The sequence below is a fragment of the Ciconia boyciana genome, chromosome 15 (genome assembly GCF_034638445.1).
Source record: "Ciconia boyciana chromosome 15, ASM3463844v1, whole genome shotgun sequence".
Lineage (NCBI taxonomy): Eukaryota > Metazoa > Chordata > Aves > Ciconiiformes > Ciconiidae > Ciconia > Ciconia boyciana.
The window spans coordinates 16,091,809-16,110,771 of record NC_132948.1 but is presented as its reverse complement, the minus strand read 5'-3'; the positions used below and the strand labels follow the sequence as shown (position 1 = coordinate 16,110,771).

The window sequence follows — 18,963 nt, the reverse complement described above, 5'->3', positions numbered from 1 at the left end:
TCAACCGAGCTGGCAAGAATGCTGCGAAATGAACTCTTTGAAGACAGTTTTTCTTCATTTTTAAAGCAACAGTTTGTTCAGAAAAGCTTGGAAATCTTGCAAAAAAAAAATCTCCAAAATCTTGAAAGACCTCCCTGGCAGCCATGTAACTTAGGCAAATTTCCCCACTGGCAATTAACCTCTACAGTTTCCTTTAACAGCCCTTTTTTTCACAGGTTCTGTTCAGATGCATCTGTGAAAATGTTTTTCCCCCAGCTTGAATGCATTTTAAAAAAAATGGGTGGCAGAAAGGATTAGGGTATCAGGTCAGGTTGGGGCTGATCCAAGCTGCAGTGGGATTTTTTTCCTTTTAGTTCAAACGTGTAGGAATGGAAAGCTTAAAGAGCTTCATGCTTAGAGCTGTTCTCAAAACAGTTGGGACTCACACTCCGCTTCCTAATGTGCTCACATCACAAGATCAGCTGCTGCTACTTGCTCTTTTGTCTGAGGCTCCAGCGGAGAGCCGAGATGCTGACTGCTCTGCAAGGGAAGTTCTCCCTTCCCCGGAGGTGACCCGGCTCTCCCCCCAGAGGTACCCCAGATCAAGGTTGCCCGTTGGGCACCGATGTCACACCCCACCTTCTTGAGCCCAAAGAATCTACTGCCTTTCACAAAAACCAGCAGCCCTGTTCAGCGATCAGTTTAGATGTTTTTATTTTTATGTGAAATCATAAATACAAAATAAAAACAGTAAACAAGTGCTATAGATTTCTCTCTTCATTGGGATGAGGTTCAGGCCTGATCCTGAGCACTTCCAAGTCTTAAAGTTCAGGACTAGGTCTTTGCTCTTGGAAAACAAAGCATAGCAAAAACCAACTTACACTTTTACCCTGAAGCCAGTGACATCAGTAACAGCATTCTCTCGGGTTATTTTTTAAAGCACAGCAACAAGTAATTATACTGAAGGATGAGATTAAATATCAAAATATTTTTAAAAATGGGCCCCACTTCCTGCTAGTATTGTTGAGCGCTGCCCCACTGACCTCAGCGAAACCTCGTCACATCAGCAGGGAGTTGTGTTTTTGGGAGGATGATGCTGTTTACGAGTACATACAGAGTTAGCGCTGGCTTCGTCCAAGAGGTCTCGTCGTGTAATTGTGTCGGGTTTTGGTTCTAAGTGGATCCAGCCCTGCCGTGACACAAAGCTATCTATCAAGAAGTCTGGCTTGTTAAGAAAGTTTCCCTTCTGAAGTGTGAGTTTCCCTCCCTCTCCCCAAGACACCAGTTTTGATTTGATTTTAAACACTAGCGACAAACTGCCCAGAAAGATTTCATCTTTTGGTCAGAGCCCAAATCCTGCAGCACTTCTGAAGGCTCTGCGGTACAGATACGTACCGCAGGTGCATCTGTTGGTGGGGGTTGTTTTTTAGTTCTTTAATTTGAGACAAAAGAGAGTGAGGTCCAGGATTTGGGCTAATCTCTGTTGGCTCGTTTGCTAGGCACAAGAGGGCTGAGTGAGGGCGTAGCGTGTCTATGGACTGGGTGACAAATACAGTTGGAAGTTATCATTTAAAATAAAAATAAAGTCGCCATGAAACAAATAAAGGCACCAAACCATGTAACAAGCCAACTTGGGTAGATTTCTTGCAAAATATATGCATTTAAATACATTTACAGTTTACAAGGTTACACTGTTTAAAAAAAGTTGCAATGATGAAATATGGAATATTTCATTCTTGTACCAAAACTACATATCACATCATAACAACAATATTATAGCTTTTATTTAAATGGAGACGGTATAAGAGCTGCACCTCTTTATAGAGCAAAACTAGTTCTAGACATACTGCTCTGCTTTTGTATGGTCTGATGGGCTCAGACCCTGCAACGTATGTGTTTAAAAAATGAAAGCAGTTATCTTTAAAAGGGTAAATCGTGTGCTCAATATTCACCATCAGTATTTGCAGGGGCAAGGCTTTAGTCTCTCATTCAGGTCTGTGTACACGTTGATACTGCTGGGGTTTGAAATTTGCTAAGCAAAGCAAGAGCACAGTCGATGTAGATCTGTCACAAACCCACAGTTATGGTTAGTCCCTAAGCCTCGGTGTTAGCAGGAACCTGTAAGAGTTAACGCTCAGGGTAGGTGTGCACCGTGCTGCTGCGTGGCTGCGAGGGACGCATGAGGCCGTAGCGTTGGACTCGGAGGGATACAAACACCGCGTCTCCTCACTACCTCTTGGCCGAGATCTCCTTACGGCAATACAGATGCTGCCACGGTCTGTGGCAGAATTCTGTGTTGATTCAAAAGCAGCAGTAATTCGCATGGAAGAGTATCGCACCACCCCTGAACCCCTCCTTTAAGAAAAGTTTGTCTCTGCAGTGTAAAATGGAAAGGTGTACGCTAATATTGCAGGCTGTAGTGGAGTTTAGCACGTGTTGAGCTCAGAAAATGGGAGTTACGTTGCTCAGAGCATCTTCCTTCCAGTCTGCACAGCGTTACCAGGGCAATAAGGAGGAGCTGAGAGCTGCGAGAGCCATGCCTTCACATCTCCTGATTAGCCCGCATAAAGTCTCAGTCAATATATTTGGTAAAATTCTTCTAGCAATGTTTTTGCCTGATTTGGTAAATGAAGGAAAGGACTTGTTAACAAAATTATGGTGGGGAGCCAACCAAGTGCACGTCCCACTGAACACACAATTCAAACTCGGCAGCAAGCGGGGCTTGGCAAGAAGGCCGTGAAAGCCATCCATACCCCAGCCATCAATATCCGGGGCAATTTTTATGTTTCCAGCCTCCTGTGGTGCAGATGAGAGGATGCAGAGGGATGCCCCGCTGGAGCCAGGACATACAAAGATCCCCTGGGTCTCTGAATCTAGTTCTCCAATAATTCTGGCAATGAGTTCATATTCAAGTAAAAACAGAACAGAAGCTGATGAAGGAGGAGGGATGAAGAACCTCAGGGGGCAACCTAGTATAACCTGGTTGGTGCTCCACTAACCGACAGCAACTATCTGAAATCTCTTTCAAAGGTCTCAAAGACGCACAGACCGGTGCGCTTCTCTGAGGGGCTGAAACAACTGACGAAAATCAAACGCCCTTCTCCAAACAGTTATTTGCCCGCAGGACGAAGGACCAAGGTTAGTGTCATGCTTTAGGCAGAATCCCTCGTTTAGTTGCCCACACAGAAGAACAAAGGCCCCTGACCAGTGACGGTCCCCGCGGAAGGGCCAGACGCAGGATTTCAGGAGAGACAGCGAGGGAGGGAAGCTTCTCCTCGGCGACGGTGCGCACCCGACGGCCCGGTCCCGCCAGCCGGGCGGTGCCCCGCCAGGCACCAGCGGCAAGAGCGGGCGGGCCGGTACTCGCGAGTCTCGCACGGCGCGGCCGGGAAGGGCCGGGAGCTGCGGCGGGAGCGGGCGGGCGGGCGGCGGCGGAGCCCGGACGGGGCGTCCCGGCAGCCGCCGCCGCCGCCGCCGCCGCGGCTCGCCCGGGCTCCTCGGTGCCCCCAGCCGCCCCGGGCCGGGGAGACGCGGGCTGCGCTGCGCTGTGCGGCCGGGGAGGGCTTCGCTCGCCCCGGCACGGCGGGCGGGCGGTCAGTACCGGGTCCCCGGCGGCGCCGAGCGTGGCCGCTGCCCGCAGCGGCGCGGCCAGACCCGGCGGGGAGCGGGCGCTGCCCTGCCTAGGGCTGCCGCTTCGCGGGGGTCCCCGTTCAGAGGGGCTCCAGGCAGGGCAGCGCGGGAGCGCGCCGCGGGCGCTGCGCCCCGTGTCCGCCCGCGGGGCCGGGGCAGCGGGGCAGCCCCGCTCAGACGTAGTTCTTCTTGTCGTACTCGCCGTTGGAGGTGGGCCGCCGCGGCGCCGAGTACTTGACGGGGAAGGAGGTCTCGTCGCGCTGGGAGCAGGAGCAGCAGCAGATGAGGCAGCCCCCGAAGAGCAGCAGGGCCGTGGCCGCCCAGCCGATGTAGAGCGCGGCCCCCATCTCCCGCTTCTGGGACGACGGCACGTTGGGGTCGTAGAAGTCGCTGATGACGATGTTGGCGAACCAGCAGAGCGGGACGAGGACCAGCACCCCGCAGAGGATGTAGATGGCCCCGCCGGCGATCACGATGCGGGACTTCACCTTGCCGGGCCGGATGCAGTTGGTGCACTGCGCGCCCACCACCGTCACCATCAGCGCCACCAGCCCCAGCAGCGCCACGATGACGGTGAGCGCCCGGCCCGCCTGCACCTCGGGCGGCAGCGCCAGGATGGAGTCGTAGACCTTGCACTGCATCTGCCCCGTGCTCTGCACCACGCAGTTCATCCACAGCCCTTCCCAGATGGTCTGCGCCACCACGATGTTCACGTCGATGAAGGCCGACACCTGCCACATGGGCAGCCCGCAGGCCAGGATCACCCCCACCCAGCCCAGGACGCCCAGCCCCAGCCCCAGGATCTCCAGCGCCGCCGAAGTCATGCTGCTGCTGCCGCCGCTGCCGGCCCAAGCCTCCGCAGAAGGGTCGGGTCGGGTCGGGTCGGGTCGGACGGGACGGGTCGGACGGGACGGGACGGGACGGGTCGGGTCGGGTCGGGTCGGGTCGGACGGGACGGGTCGGGTCCGCACCCCTCGCCCCGGGCGGCTGCCGACCGGCTCTGAGCCGCGGCCGCCGGGCACCGCTATATGAGGAGCCGCCGGGCGCCCTCCCCCGCCCGGCCCGGCCCCGCCCGGCCCGGCCTTTTCCCGCGGCGCGGGGCTCGCTCGGCCGCTGGTGGGCGGCAGCACCGCCCCGGCCGGGGCCGGCCCCGGGGGCTCGGGCTGGGCGCTCCCCCGCTGCTCGCCGCCGGCTGCCGGGGGGCTCCCGCCGAGGCCGGGGAAACGTCCCTCTCCCCGCCCCGGCACCCTGCTCCGGGAGGAGCCCGCAGGGACGCTGCCCGCTCCCGGGAAAGCGCGGGGCTGGAGGAATCTCCTCCCGGATTTCGGCTGCCCAGACTTCTTCCTTCTAGTGCCGCTATCTGTGTATTTCCCACTTACTGCTAAAGCCCACAGCCAGACCTTCGGAGAGGTCTTGCCAGTGCCCGGCAGCATGGACGTCCCGATTATCAGAGCCTAACTGATCGGTTCCCAAAAGACTGAGCATACCGGCTGACCTGCACGTCTCTCTCCTGCACATTGTGACAGGCAAAAGTGTAAGCAGGCACCACCAAAAGCCTTAGGAACCACCCTGAAAATGGAAGAGCTTTGAATGTGGGGTCTGCACATCATCTGTCAGTACCGATAGACAGATTCTTAATTCGGTCCAGGAAGAATAATTGCTACGAGTTACACCAGGCATGGAACTCTGTTTGTTTTGATACTGGAGTCAGGAGCAAGACGTTCTATTTAAATATGTTGCCACAAAGATTTCAAACTTCACTTTACTATTTTAATTGCTGAAGTACATTTCAAATCTTTATGGTGTGTTAATAAGCTAAGTGCCTCTATCAAAAAGAGTGTATTCGCAAGAGGTTTCGTCATCAGGCCGTGCAGACATTGTAATTGCTACAGTCTCTTCATGGACCACTGGCGTCTTGGATTGTTCTTGCAAAGAAACCTTGGTTCAACCCGTGCAGGGCAACAGCAGCTCACGGCCCCTCCAGGCTGGCAGACACAGAGGGCGGTGGTGGTGCGAGCGCTGCTGGTACAGCTGCAGTAGAAAGAGAGCAGACCTGGCCAGCTGCCTCGCAGCACTCACAGGAGCTGCGGTCCAGCGGCTTTCTGCTGGGTGCCCTGAGACAGGCTTGTTTTGATTTAAACCGGGATTGTTTTGGTTTATCTTAAATAAGTTTAAATGTTTTAGACAAAACTGAAAGTTATGTTCACACTGATTTTTGAACTGGTTTGGCTAGGTTTGGTTTCAGTTAGCCCAAAGTATCCTTCTAGTGTAGTAGAGATCACAGAGTTGAAAATAACACATTTCCTGCCCCTATGTAAGCGGTTTTCTCTGTTGTACAGTAATTTACAGCATGTATTATGGCACGCAGAGATTTGTCATAGAAATATTAAGACGGATATGAATGCAGCATGATTGGAAAAGTCCATGTGTGAAGCAGAAGCAGCAGCAGAAATGATAAGCAAAGGCTAAAGGAATCACATGCATCGACAGCTGAGGACGTGACTGATGGGTTAACACTGCGCAATGCCCTGCTTACATCCTGACAGCGGCACTGATGACTCTTCTGCAGAAGACCCGAGCGCTGGTAACAGGATGGCAACAAGGTCGCAGCACTTCTTTTTTTCCAACCAGAAGACAAACTTTAGCCACAAGACACCCAAAAAAGAAACAGAAGAACATCAGCAGCTCGTGGACCGTCACGGTGCGGACACGCTGACGCACGACGACTGCAGCCTCCCATTGACTATCTCTGCCTGAGGAGCTGTAAACATTTCTGGCATGGAAACTGTCTTCCTAACAGAGGCTGCCTGGTAAATGGAGTTAAGAGGAGTTATCTCCTCTTCCAGCTGTATATGAAATACGTACAGTTTACTTCAATTATTTAAAACTGTAAATTCCAGTGTGCAAGTCCAGGAGGAATGTGTGACTGGGGCTGTGCAGTCTGTCAAACTGAGGCTGCTTACAATCACTCAGAAAAGTCCCTGGTGTCAGGGAGAGGAGAATGTGCAAAAGAACCAGCCACAGAGACGGAGATATCTCAGAGGTGAACAGGAAGAAACCCAGAGCACAGGCTGGAACTGAATAACATCTGTATTTATGATGATAATAATGATTATATAGAAAACAGCACAGAATAACAATTAAAAAAGGGGGGAGAAATGCCAGTTATCTTAGCCTGTAAGCACAGGAAAGCTCCACCCTTGCCACTTGCCCGGGAGCACGGAACTCCGAATTTCCTCTGATAAATGGCCTGTGTGTGCTCCTGTGCCGGCCGGGAGGCACTCGTGGGGCCTGCGCAGCTGCCCGGGGCTTCGGGCTGAGGAGGGAAACCAGCGCCTGGCTTGTGTTACCTCTGCAGCCCTCACCCCACCTTCCCGTGCTACCTGTTACCGAGCAACTGATTCCTACAAATCACTTAATCCAAGACAATTATTTCTCTGGGGAAATACATGCCTAATAGTCACAGGGTAAACCAACCGTTCTGCTTAGAGGCATTTCCATTCCTGGTATTTCACCTTTGCCTATTTGATTCTTTTCCTTACCCCAGATACTAGCTTTTATCCTGGCTACTGGCAACAACCTCCGTTTTTAATTACTCTATTGCCTGATCCTGGAAGTCAGCACTTGTTGCACAGCCTACCTTTAATAAGCCCATCGCTGCAAGGTGCTCATTGCCTGCTTACTTGACTTACCGGTGACTTGGCTGGCTCAGCTGCTGGGGGCCTGAGGTCCCTGTCGCCTTCAGCACATTGTGGCTTCTGACGGTGTTAATGTCACAACACCGGGAATTAATTTAAACTCCCAGAAATGAAAAGGTTCTGATTTCTTAAAAGGAAACACGGATCGGCATGATGTTTTTCTTGCGATGTTAAGTAAAGAAATCACTACTTAATAAATTAAATCCTTGCTGGTAAAGTGTGGATTCCTTTCAATTCAAAGGCGTGATGTTCTTGCAGCAAAGTAACTCATTAACAAATGACCGTTAATGTCATTACATCTGTTACTGCTCCAGCTATGTATTTATTAAATTATTCTAGGGGGGATACATAGGGGGGCTTTGCAGTCTGTGAAAATGGGCGGAAGTGGTATTCAAGCTGAGAACAATTGCACAGAAGCCATACTATAGCAAGAGGGGCTTTGGGATTAGAGGTGATTGTGTTTTCACTCTTTTCCTGACATAATCAGGACAAATACCAGGCGCAGAGTTACTGGGAGGGCGGCTAAGGGGGGTCCAGACTCTTACCAGCATCGCTTGTCCTGGAGTATGAGCCCTGTACCACGGCACAGAAGAACTGCTGTGCCCAGCCCTCCGGTCTTGCTAGGGCTTCGCTCAGCCCCGAAGCACCCCACCAGCAACGTTTCGATAGATTTGTCTTTCGGGACCCGAGATGTAGTCTGCAGAGCACACTTGGTTTATAACTTGTGGAGTGTCCCTTACCTGCATGCTTCTGCTCCTTCTCATCCCTAAAATGTTAAGCATCTGGAAGACAGAGAAGAAAAAGACATTTGGTATCAAGCTTATGCACAAACCTAGTAGTGTTTGCATGAATAAGAGTACGAGTCAAAAGATGAATTAAAAGCCCAGTGATCTCAAGACAGCTTACCATAACTTTTGGATCAGACATAAGCGAGGGTGAAGAATCAGGAATCCTATTAGAGAGAGATTTTGTGCCGTATTTTGTCTTCTAATTAATGCTGAAATAAAGACAAGGAGATTTACAGTACAGAGGTGTTAGGCAGGGGCTGTTCTTTATTTAGAAAGCTTGAGTTTTCTCAGTGACGATTACTCCCTTCTGAATTATCCTTTAAAATGCAACTGTTTTTCCCAAGAGAAGAGATTTACTTGGAGCTTGAGTGCACATACCGTCTTCCACAGTAAGATCGGCCTCCATGAACTTCCTGCACGTCAGCAGTGCCAACATGTCCTCAGACCAGTGTGACACATCAGAAGACCGGCATGTAGGAATGAGTCCCTGTCAAATGAGCAGGTTGTTACAAAATGACAGTGCACAATTTCACCATAGGATTTATCTCAAGATCATTTCTTTTGGAGACAAGCTGAAGTCGTTGACATGAAATTGTCACTTCCTCTTGTGGTTCATCTTTCAAAAAAAGAGAAGCAATGATTTAAAAGCCGCACCAGGATTTTGCAAGAGGGACCACTAATGCTCTATGACTGGTGCTAATAATGTAGGATCCAGCACCTTTTTTAGTACAAGTGTTGCTGCTGCCCTTCAGGATTGAGAAATGGATACCCACGCTACTCTTCCCCCGCAGTGGTGATGTGACAAGACTTGTGTAAAAGAAAGGAAGGAAACAGATTTATGCAGTTGGAAAAACAGTGAAAGAGGTTACAAATCTGCTTCCAGCCTTCCTCTCTTTGCTGCTGTATATCCCTTTCCAAAGTTGCCCTAGCCCTGTAGCAGTCTCTGCGCTTTACACACGCCCTCTGCCTGGGCTTTTTTTGTGCACTGCCCACGGGCACTGCCGGGGAGCCAGCGGCGGGGTGGGAATACTGAGACAGTGTTATGAGCCTTTCCTCACATAATGAGGAAACTAATTGTGCTAAACCATCATTAGAACGGAGTTCCACGCCTCCCTGCTTGAATTCTTCTACACACAAACCTCTGGTTTGAAACTTCCCCTCGGCTGGAATTGGTCTTTGTGTCTCTATGTCTTCTTAAAGCAGCCCCCTGACAGGAATATTTCCAGTCACTGCTGTCAGGACCAGCTGGGCTGCACTGGAGAGCTGCTGTGCACCTAACTCGTCAGTACCTCGTTTTCTGAATTTGCCTTTCGAGAGGATATGGTGGTGTCACTGTGTTAAGGGCATGTCAGGGCAGTTACTACGGTGAATGTTGGCCCTTTCCCAAAGCTTAGAATGTCCCATCTGTAGATGAGCATCTAAGCAGCCTGATCATCCCGCCCGCCAAGAGACCACGCTGAACAGACACTTAGGCTGTGTCACTTCAGGTACTTCTCTTAATGCTATGGACAGCTCTTGAGAATGTAGTAAAGCTTGGACAAGCAGCGGGGGGGAAAGCTATAGGAAATATACATTGTTTCATGCCTAAGGGTCCATTCGATGTCACGTTTCCTACCAGGAGAACTGTAGCGTACTTTTGTCCTCTTCCAGAGTTAGCCTCCTTCCACAGATTGTGGTGTACCAGGATCCTGGTAGATCTCTTTCCCATGTAATTGTTGGGAAATTACAGAACAGCGTCAGCAAGGACAAATGCCATTGTTTTAAATATCCATCGCAGATGTTGAAAGTAATTAATAAAGACATGTCTATGAAGTTACTGAAAACTGTTCAGGGCTAGCGATGGGAAACATACTACATTCCCCTAGCGTCCCAGGAAATTTGCGTTCCTGAGAACACGTGAGCGGTTTGGGACACCTCCTCTGATTATGAGAGTGATAATTCTCAGCAGTGCTGTCCCTATTCTTAACGAGATACGTCTGAGGCAAGCCCTGCCTTTGGGAATAGCATGCATCTGTTTTGTCAATCCTGATTCCCATCTTAAAAGTGAAGCTGGTTTCCAGTAAGAGGAAAGGATGGCTGTTATTGGTGAAAAGATGCAAATTCTGGCTTATTCCAGAGCAAATGTTTCGGTTCTTCTTATTGCTTCTTTGTTGCCGTAATTAGCGTCTTGAAAAGGTGGGCTTGTGTGTGCTTGTAAATGCAAAAGAAACACTTCTGTTCCTCTAAGACTGCTACGATTCAAACACAAGCTTCATTTCCTGTAGTGCGTCACTAAAAATGCGTTTATCTTTTTTGAAGCAAGGGAAAATACTTATCTGTTGCAGCTTTTCTTACGGATTACCGAATAACTTGTAAAGTGGCTTGTGTCAGTAAATCCTGGTGCACCCACAGATACTGGCTTACTGTTTGTGTACTACCAGAGCTCCAGCTCTGAGCTGCACACTTTAAAAGGGCTCAGCAGTGAGTCCGGCTTTCAGTGGACCTCACATTTGCGATTCCCGATGCAGCATGTCTGCAAAAACACAGAAGATTTGAGATGTTAGAATGGTTCACTCCATTAGTGATTCCATAGATAAAGCACTACCCAGAAGAGTAGCGTGATCAAATCTCCAGTTTGCCAAATACCAACAGGAAAGTTCGCCCTTAAGTTTATGTCTGTCACCACACCCAAATACTAAAAATTAGCCAGGAAGTATCGAAATTACGGTATCCAACATTCACACTAGTTACGTTCAAAGTACTTTTTTCTCTGGTAATCCTTTAAAAGAGGATGTCACCCGCAGTGCGCAGCTCTTACATATCTGTTTCTAAAAGGTTTGGTCCTGGAGCCATGGACTGTAGTTTAGCAAAGCATACACAAATATTCTGAATTAAACACAAATCTTATGGAAATGAAAAGGATTTATGCATATGCTTAAGAATAAGTTGTTTAATCAGGACCCGAGTAATTTTATCTCCAGGGAAGACTGGGAGCGTTCAAGATGCTCAGTGTCTTACAGTGGTGGGCCGGTATCTCCATGAATTGCTCTTACAGCGCAGCCATTACAGCAACCACACAAGATTTTAGGCTCAAATTCCAAATATTCAGCTAGGTGAGGAACAGACTCAGTTGAAAGAAAATCAAGTTAAAATGGATCTCATAACTGAAAAGAAACCATTTTATTTTGTCTAAGCAGCATATCTTCTATTTTTTTTTAATTTAATAGAAGTAATGCCAAGGAACATAGGGTGGTTTTATCTATCAAAACTCCATTTAGCTTTCAGTTATATGGTGGTATTTATTTGATTATAATCAGTGTCATACCATTTTCTGTGAAGGAGCAGAACAAAAGATACATAATGTCTTTGGCTGAATGGATGAGGTATTTCCAACTTGCTGAGACATGACTCCACACAAAGTTCAAGATTTTAATTCAAGGAAGGACTCTCATTGTGCTTTTGATAATGTAAACCTAGATGTATGAGGAACTTTTATAAAAGGCATTTGAGCTTCCAAGGGAAGAATAAAACAAAATTCTTTCAGAAATAATAAATATGGGACTGAGTGAGGCACAGTCAGACTGCCGTGCACTGCATTAACATTTCTAGACTCTGTAACGATTTAGGAGGAACAGTGTTCTGCAATACAACGATTTCTTCTGTTTGCACCTCTGCTCCTACCAGGGTGAGAAGTAACAAGTGTGCAGTACGTCTTTTGTGGGCATGCCTTCTCTGTAGGTTTCTGCAGTGCAGCATTTCTCAGTTACATGCACCAAATAGTTCCAGGTCTGCTGCTCGGTGATCCCGCATACTGCGGTTTCATAACAAGTCTCACAACAGGTTTCAAAAGTAACAAAAGTGTATTTTCACCAAGTGCGTAATGCACTGTAAAACTCATTGTTACAGGATGCTCTTTAATGCCAAAAGATGAGATGGGTTCAAAAAGCAACAAGAAAAATTCATGGAAAAGAAAATTATCAAGATAAAACTTCTGGCTCAGGAAGCTGCTGAGCTCCAGATCGCCGGAAGCTGGGAGGATACGCAGACACGGTGCTGCTTTTATCTTCTCCTGAGCATCTGCTACTGGGCACCGCACAGGCAGGGCACTGGCTAGAACTGACCTTCGCTCTTACCCGAAGCGCCCTTCCTTATGTTACTTTCTGGCATAATGGGACTGTTCTGGGAGGATTGTGACTTCCCTGAACGTTCTGTGTGACAGCTGGTCAGCCATCTGATTCAGCCATGACTTGGGAAAATTATTGGTATGCCTCAGTAACGAGGCATTTTAAATTTCTGGACAATGTTTCACCCATTGCACTAAATCCTGCCAAAGGAAAGGAGTGACAATCGTGGGAAAGCACTAACGTCCGCTAGACTCTGTGTTGATGCCAGTCTGTAGTTTGGCATTGTCCATGCTAATCTCTTATAATTTCTTCAAGTGTTGTTCCTTTGGTGACAGTACAAAACACCTATGTGGATATCCATGGAATAATTTAAAATAGGACCTTAGTTTCTAAAGAAGACTGAAATGCCATCTTCTAACTCCTCCAAGAAGGTAGCGTATAACAGTACTTTGTGTTGTAACATTACACTTTGTCCTAGGAAACGGAACTCGGTTGCGCTTTCATTGGCTTTTGTCTTGTTCTTACTCAGATCACATCAATGCTTGGTTGATAATATGAGCACAATGTGAGTTAGCAAATAATGCCAGTCTGCCTTCAGCAGCATTTGTTTCACTTCCACATTTTCCTGTTGTGAGCTGCAGCTTGGTTAACCTGGTTGGTTAACCTGGTTGCTTAACCTGGTTGTTAACCTGGTTGCTTAACGGATGGAAATACAGACAAAACAGAAACGTGCTTCTTGGTATTCAAAGCCATAAGTCAAAAGATTTGCTGCTAGATCACACATACAAACTGCCCTCTGCAAAATGTTCAGATGGATTACTAGGAACTTTCCTGAACCCGGTCCTTGCAGCTGGAAGGTTGGAGAAAGCCTTCCCTGAACTTCTGCTGATGCTCTGTTTTCACCTTGTCAGCGTCGTATTGAGCGTTTGAGCTATGAAACACTGCTTCACCATGAGAAAGCGATCTGGTTCTGTAATGTGACTGCAGGTATCATTTACACTCCAGGTTTGTGTCTGCTGGAGTCCTTGATACCTCAGAGAACTTGCTGTCGAGAATCCTGCTCACCCCTTCAGTGATGGCACTGACCAAGGCAGAATGGCTCTCATTTAACCAGAGGGAATGCCGTGAGGAAAGAGAAGATAGCAATAGTGTAGGTAAAATGAGCACATTGGGTTTTCTGCACAATGTTTGGGAGAGAAATTTGCTTCGCGTGTGGATGAGCAGCTGAAAACCAAACGGGCTTGTGTTACATACTCCATTACAGTCAAACAGCACAAAGTTTAAGCTAGATTTCCCCCTGGCTATCACGCCTACCGTACCAAGAGCCTTGCCACTGTGAGGAGTATCGCTAAAAGCCGCCGTAGGTGGAGGCAGTCTGAAAGCTCAAGGGGATTTGGGTAGGAAATAGGAGTCAAACAATTTGAGAGGGGGATATTTGAAGCAGAACGGGCTCTGACTGTGTGTCATCCTTGAAGGATGACCCCTGTGCGTAGCTCCAGCCCGGGGCTGCCCGTACAAGAGGGATGCCCAAGCGTGCTGCTGGCGGGGCCTGCGGTCGGGGCACTCGGACAGACGAGTCTCCTTTCACAGTCGTTGCCGCCGTCTACCGTGTCGTGTAGTCGGAGCGCAGTGACCTCCGTGAGGGGTGCCTCCGGCAGATTAGCCTTTCTCCCACGGTTCCTTTCCTTTGGGGAGTCAGCAGGACCAGGAGATGCTCCGGACCTTGGAGCGGAGCTGCTCGGGGCCCAAGCAGCGGGAGACCGGCGCCGGGCGCAGAGGCCCCGCGGCCATCAGCAGCCGAGGGAAGGAGGCGGCGGCGGGTGTGAAGCGTTTTCGGAAACGGCGGAGCGGCTGCTTGGGACCCGGGGCCCCTGGGGAGGGGCGGGGAGGCGCTCGCCCACCCCCGCACGGCGGGCCTCGGACCCGGCCGGGGCCACGGCGGCCGTCAGTAGCCCAGCTACGGGACGGCCCGGGAGAAAAGCACCCGCCGCTGCACCGTCCCCCTCCCCACGGCCCCGTGCCGGACCCACGCCCGCGGTCACCGCGCCCGCCCCGCGCCCCGCCACCCCGACCGGGACGGGCAATCGCCATGGCAACGCCCCGCCGCCCGCCCGCGCGGAGCGGGCCGCCTGCCCCCGCCGCCACTCAGGCAAAGGGCGGGGCGGGGGAGACGCTCTATCCCTCCTCTCGCTCGTCCCGGCGCCGCGCCTCGTCGCGATCCTGGGAAGCGGCCTAGACCATAGAGTCGTGCGGAGGGTAGGTAGGCGCTCGGCCGCGGTGGCGTGTGGGATGCGGGAGGGCTCCGCGGAGCGAGGCGGCGGATCGAGGCCTGGCAGCCAGGGAATCGGTGGGAGCGGCCGCAGGCTCAGGTGAGCGCCGGGGGCGGGGGGAGGCCGGAGGCCTCCACGCCGCTCCGCCTGGCCAGTGCCCGCGACCCGCAGCCCCGTGGCTGGGCCCGGCCCTGCCTGCAGCCGCCAGCGGGGCGGCGGTACGGGCCGGGCCCCGGCCCGGGCCGGTCCCCGGAGCTCGCCCGCGGCGGCCTGTGCTCCGTGCGCGGGCCCAGGGCCCTGGCTCCGGCCTCCCTCCTCTGCCCGGGGCGAGGTTTTTGAAGCTGGTGTATGAGGAGGGGAGAAGCGTATCGGGGCAGAACCCACGACGCCCCTCAGTCGGGCCGTGGGCCGCTTTACGCAGACGTTTGTTTGTTTTAAAGCGAGGCGTGCGTTCCTTTTGAGATGTGGACAAGGCCTCTGTGCCGCGGGGGTCTGCCCGGCAGAAGGTGCGGGGCGAGGACGGGCCGGGAAGTTCTGTCTCCTTTGGGCGTTCCTGGGATGTTTCTAAAATGGCCCCAGCCAGCGCGGCCTGCTCCGCTGCCGGGAGCCGGGGCCGCTGCCGGGAGCCGGGGCCGCTGCGGGAGGAGCGGGGCCGCCGCCCCGAAGGACGCACGCCTGATTTGGCCGCAGACGGAACAGGCGCTTTACGCTTTCTTTTTAAGGCTTAAATTATCGTTCACGTGCAGGTTACAGGCTACATGGTCTCACGGACGTAAGCATGGTTTGGTAGTGATTTAAAGTACTAACTTCCCGCTGTCGGCTATGCATTGCCGGTACGTACACAGTGATAGTTGAGCTTTGGGGGTGCGAGGCGGAGCTGCCTACTTCCTGATGAGTGATCATGGCTAATATGTTTAGCTTTTTAATTTTAAAAAAGCCCCTGTCAAACATTTTCATGTTTACAGGTCTGTTTTACAGTGTTTTTCTCTGATGCAGTAGCTCTGGGAAAATACTGTCAAAAGCTGCTTGCGTAGGAAGCACATAATCACTAAACCTGATCATTAATGTGAACAGTATCATCGCCTCCTTTGTGCTTTTTAAGTGACTGTGTTCGTTGAAATAACAGTAAGAAAGGAAGTTGTCTAAAGCAATAGGTTAACATTGAAGTGGAATTTTAAATAAAATATTTAGGATTAGAGCTCTAGATTGCATTGCTTTTTCTAGACCTTTTCCTTTTAAGAACAGTGCTCATACATGGTGCTCTTCTCTTACTGGCTTAGTCCTTGCCTCCCTTTGCTGTGCATATGGGTGCTGTTAAGTCACAGAAATGTTACAAGTTTTGATGAACAGCAATGCATTCCCAGTAACAATCTATATGGTGTGTCATTGGTTCAAATACATTACCAAAATGAATTCTGTAAAACTTAGGAACACTGTGTACTAACTCAAAGACAAAGCAGGGGCACACACTTAGCTTGGTCTACCTGCAGGTGCCATAGCTGGGTTTTTTTGTTGTTGCTGCATTTGCTGTTAAATTCTGTATTTGGCAGAAGTGATACAGTCATTTTCCTGAATAGGAGTAAGGCAGAGATGTATTCTATTGGTAATGTGTGAAAGAGGATTCCTTCAGTTGGTAACATCTGTTTCGAATGAGGAAAATGGACTCGTCTGGGACTGTTGATATGGGGGAGTGACGCTTCTCCCAGGGAGCTTCTGGGAGGGGATTTCCAACCAGAGGTGAGGACGTGCTCTGAACAAAGCAAGACACAGAGAACAGGCTCTGCTGGACCCGTTGTTGTTTCACAGAATTGGGTGATTCATACAACTTTGATAGCGTAAGCTACCAAAAAAAAAAAAGTTAACTGCTTTGTATTTGAATACCCCTATATCCAGTTTGGAATACAGTGAGGAAATTTTTAATTTTCACATAACTTCCTTGTTTCTCTGTATGCAAGACACTCAGAGAAGGCTTTTTTTAATTGTTATTTATTTATGTGCCTCAGTACTTGACTCTGACATTTCTTTGTGGGTTTTTGTAGTTCTTTTTGTGAGAAACCACAAATATTGGTATTTTACTGAGATATTCTTGGTGTTTCTCTGTCTGCTTTAAGTCTGAAAATGTGACTTCAGAATGCTGATGTTGTTGAGACCATTTCCAGCACTTAAGTCTTTACTGCTTTCTGTGGTTCCTCATTAGGTTATTAAATACTTTTTAAAAAGTACCGGGGGTATATAACTTCAGATGGAAAGAAAGAGGCCTCACTTGATAAATCAGGAGAGCTATTCTGCTCGTAGAGATGGCTGTTAAGGTCACACTAAAGTGATTACTTTAAAATGTTGTTTAATATCCTTATATGGAAATGCTCTTTGTACATTTTTCATAGCGTTTTCTTTGTGCTGGGTCCTATTAAGAAGCTCCCAGTCTGCCTGTTCCTAACAGCTTACTTCTTGCATCCTGACAGGAACAAAGGAAATGACCCATTTTCCTTCCCCTCTCTTTCTCTCTCGCTGGAGTACTTTTCTTAGCAGAAGGCAGTAGGATGGCACGTTCCAGGCCCCTGTATTTGTAGAGGAGGCAACCGAAACTGAACTTGGTGGTAATCTGCTCCCTTCGATAGCACAACAGCACATTGTTGAGGATAGGAATTCCTTGGGATCCAAAATGAAACTTTGTGGTGTTATCCACTGTTCAAAACCTGGTTTGAACATTCCTATACTGTAGCATAGTGTCCCTTTTTTTCTGCTAAACCTGCTAAATGGGGCCCACAATTATTTACAAATAAAGTTTCACTGCTTTTTGCAAGTTAATGCAATTGTATCTTATCTATTGCTTTCTCTTTGAAATATTTTGCATGTGCTGCTTCGCTCATCTCATAATGATTGAAATGGTCCTTTGAAAAATCTAAAGAAAACAGAACAGCTACGGCTTGCTCTGTTTTGCCTTTTTTAAAAAAAAATTATTTGGAAAATTAATGAAAAATAAAACATTACAATTTCCAGATGTGGGACTATCCAGAGTTGAGTTGTCAGACACTCAACTTCACCTTATTTTAATGCTTGACTCAGTTGTATGCAGACGGACCTGAGGATTTCAGCAGTCATTGATGCATAGTGTAGTCTGGTCCATTGACAAGTTACCACTTGTAAGCAATGCTGTAAGCGCTGCAGTTGTTCGGTGCTGTCAGAAGATGTGACATATGGTATTTTTGCTAATTCTAAGGTTTTGATTTGTAATGATATGGTAAAGCTTCAGGAAGACAGCTCATGGTTATCTGGGGAAGTTGGTTGGTTGTATAATTTTCTGGGAAACCTCTTGAGGGCAGTGTTATGAATCGCAAAATGTGTTGAGGCTGAATAGCTGAGGATTCATTTGCACCTCAGTGCCTTATTTAGGTGTTACGGAACAGCAGTTTTATCTTTTTTTTTTTTTTCCCTCAGCTAACTTTTAGTTAGAATATTTCTATTCTAGCAAAATGCAGTGGGAAATAACTAACTGGATGCTTGTTGTACACAGACATTTAAGCCTGCGTTGCAGTCGTGATGTGATCAGAGCAGCTGTCCTGCAGCTTTGGCTACAGCAACTTTTTGATCAGAGTAAGACACAAGATGAATGTGGTTTGCCCAGTAGGATGCAGGCTTTGTAAGTTTTATTTGTGGAAAGATTTACTCCAAATTTATCTTTTTATGAGATGACAGACTAATTTTGAAGCCAGATGTGTCACAATCAGTTGACAACAATTTTGACTCTTCTGCTTTTTAATCAAGTAGCTTGGGTAATGCTACAATGGATGTGACTATACCGTCAGTTTAAAGCAGAAGTAATTAGAGAATTTGCCATACATATTTAAATCTGAATTGTTCCCCCTTCTTGCCTTTACTATAGGCAGCTGCTCTGCGTGGCTTCTTATCTGATGTTACTGTGAGAAATGGGCCAGAAGGTCTATCCACATTAGCCCTTGGACAGTGATTGCTTATGAACCTTTCTGAACTCTTGAATTATGTTACTGATTGTATAGACAAGGTGACAACAGAGGTTTCCAAATGTAGAAACAAGACGTGGACAGAGCAATGTGTTACATCTGTCAGTGAGGCTGTGACTGTCTTTAAGGGTCTGTAACACTGGTTGGCTGGAGGCTGGAATGAACCCTTGTGTATTGGTCAAAGAAAACTAAGCTCTGTTTTTTCAAAGCCATTCTTAAGGGATGTTTCCCAGGCTGTTTTGAGGAATACCCAATTAGAGGCTGCCAGAAGATGATTAGGATCAGGATCTCCCTATTTTCCAGGCAATGGATGTATTAGGCTTTCATTAGCAAGCAGGTGAACTGGGTATGGGGGAAAAGTAGTTGGAGGAGAAAAAAACAACTTTCCTTGCTTACTGGTGTCTGCACAGCTGCCAGCATTTGAAATGCCTGCTTCAGGGCAAATGAAATGCCATGTGAGCTGAAATCATGTTTTCTTTAAAACTCCAAGTTGCAATTATGCTAACTTCAACTCT

General features: G+C 48.8%; 2 protein-coding genes and 1 long non-coding RNA gene across 9 annotated transcripts in view; 1 reads left to right on the top strand and 2 right to left on the bottom strand.

The window, feature by feature from the left end:
- Positions 1 to 734: 734 nt before the first annotated feature.
- Positions 735 to 4,508, bottom strand: CLDN5 (claudin 5). The gene has a single exon (XM_072880470.1). The coding sequence runs from the start codon at positions 4,431 to 4,433 to the stop codon at positions 3,783 to 3,785; it is 651 nt and encodes a 216-aa protein (XP_072736571.1). The 5' UTR covers positions 4,434 to 4,508; the 3' UTR covers positions 735 to 3,782.
- Positions 4,509 to 5,370: 862 nt separating this feature from the next.
- On the bottom strand, positions 5,371 to 14,352 carry LOC140659876 (uncharacterized). Of its 4 annotated transcripts, none has more exons than XR_012045257.1 (6): positions 11,400 to 14,352; positions 8,474 to 10,607; positions 8,214 to 8,304; positions 7,853 to 8,089; positions 6,146 to 6,248; positions 5,371 to 5,640 (listed from the first exon to the last, which is right to left on the bottom strand). It is a non-coding gene; the product is annotated as an uncharacterized lncRNA (long non-coding RNA). The 4 variants fall into 4 exon arrangements; XR_012045255.1 differs by having other exon boundaries at positions 6,146 to 8,089; positions 8,474 to 8,582; positions 9,711 to 10,607; XR_012045254.1 differs by having other exon boundaries at positions 6,146 to 8,089.
- A 13-nt stretch (positions 14,353 to 14,365) lies between these two features.
- LOC140659873 (septin-2) overlaps positions 14,366 to 18,963 on the top strand; it is a 40,536-nt gene continuing 35,938 nt past the window's right edge. For 2 of the 4 annotated variants that reach the window (XM_072880071.1, XM_072880067.1), the window contains exon 1: positions 14,443 to 14,567. The gene's annotated coding sequence lies outside the window, so the exon portion shown is untranslated. Of the gene's footprint in view, positions 14,568 to 15,278; positions 15,302 to 18,963 lie in introns of those variants that run through there. The other 2 variants (XM_072880068.1, XM_072880069.1) reach the window with 2 other exon arrangements.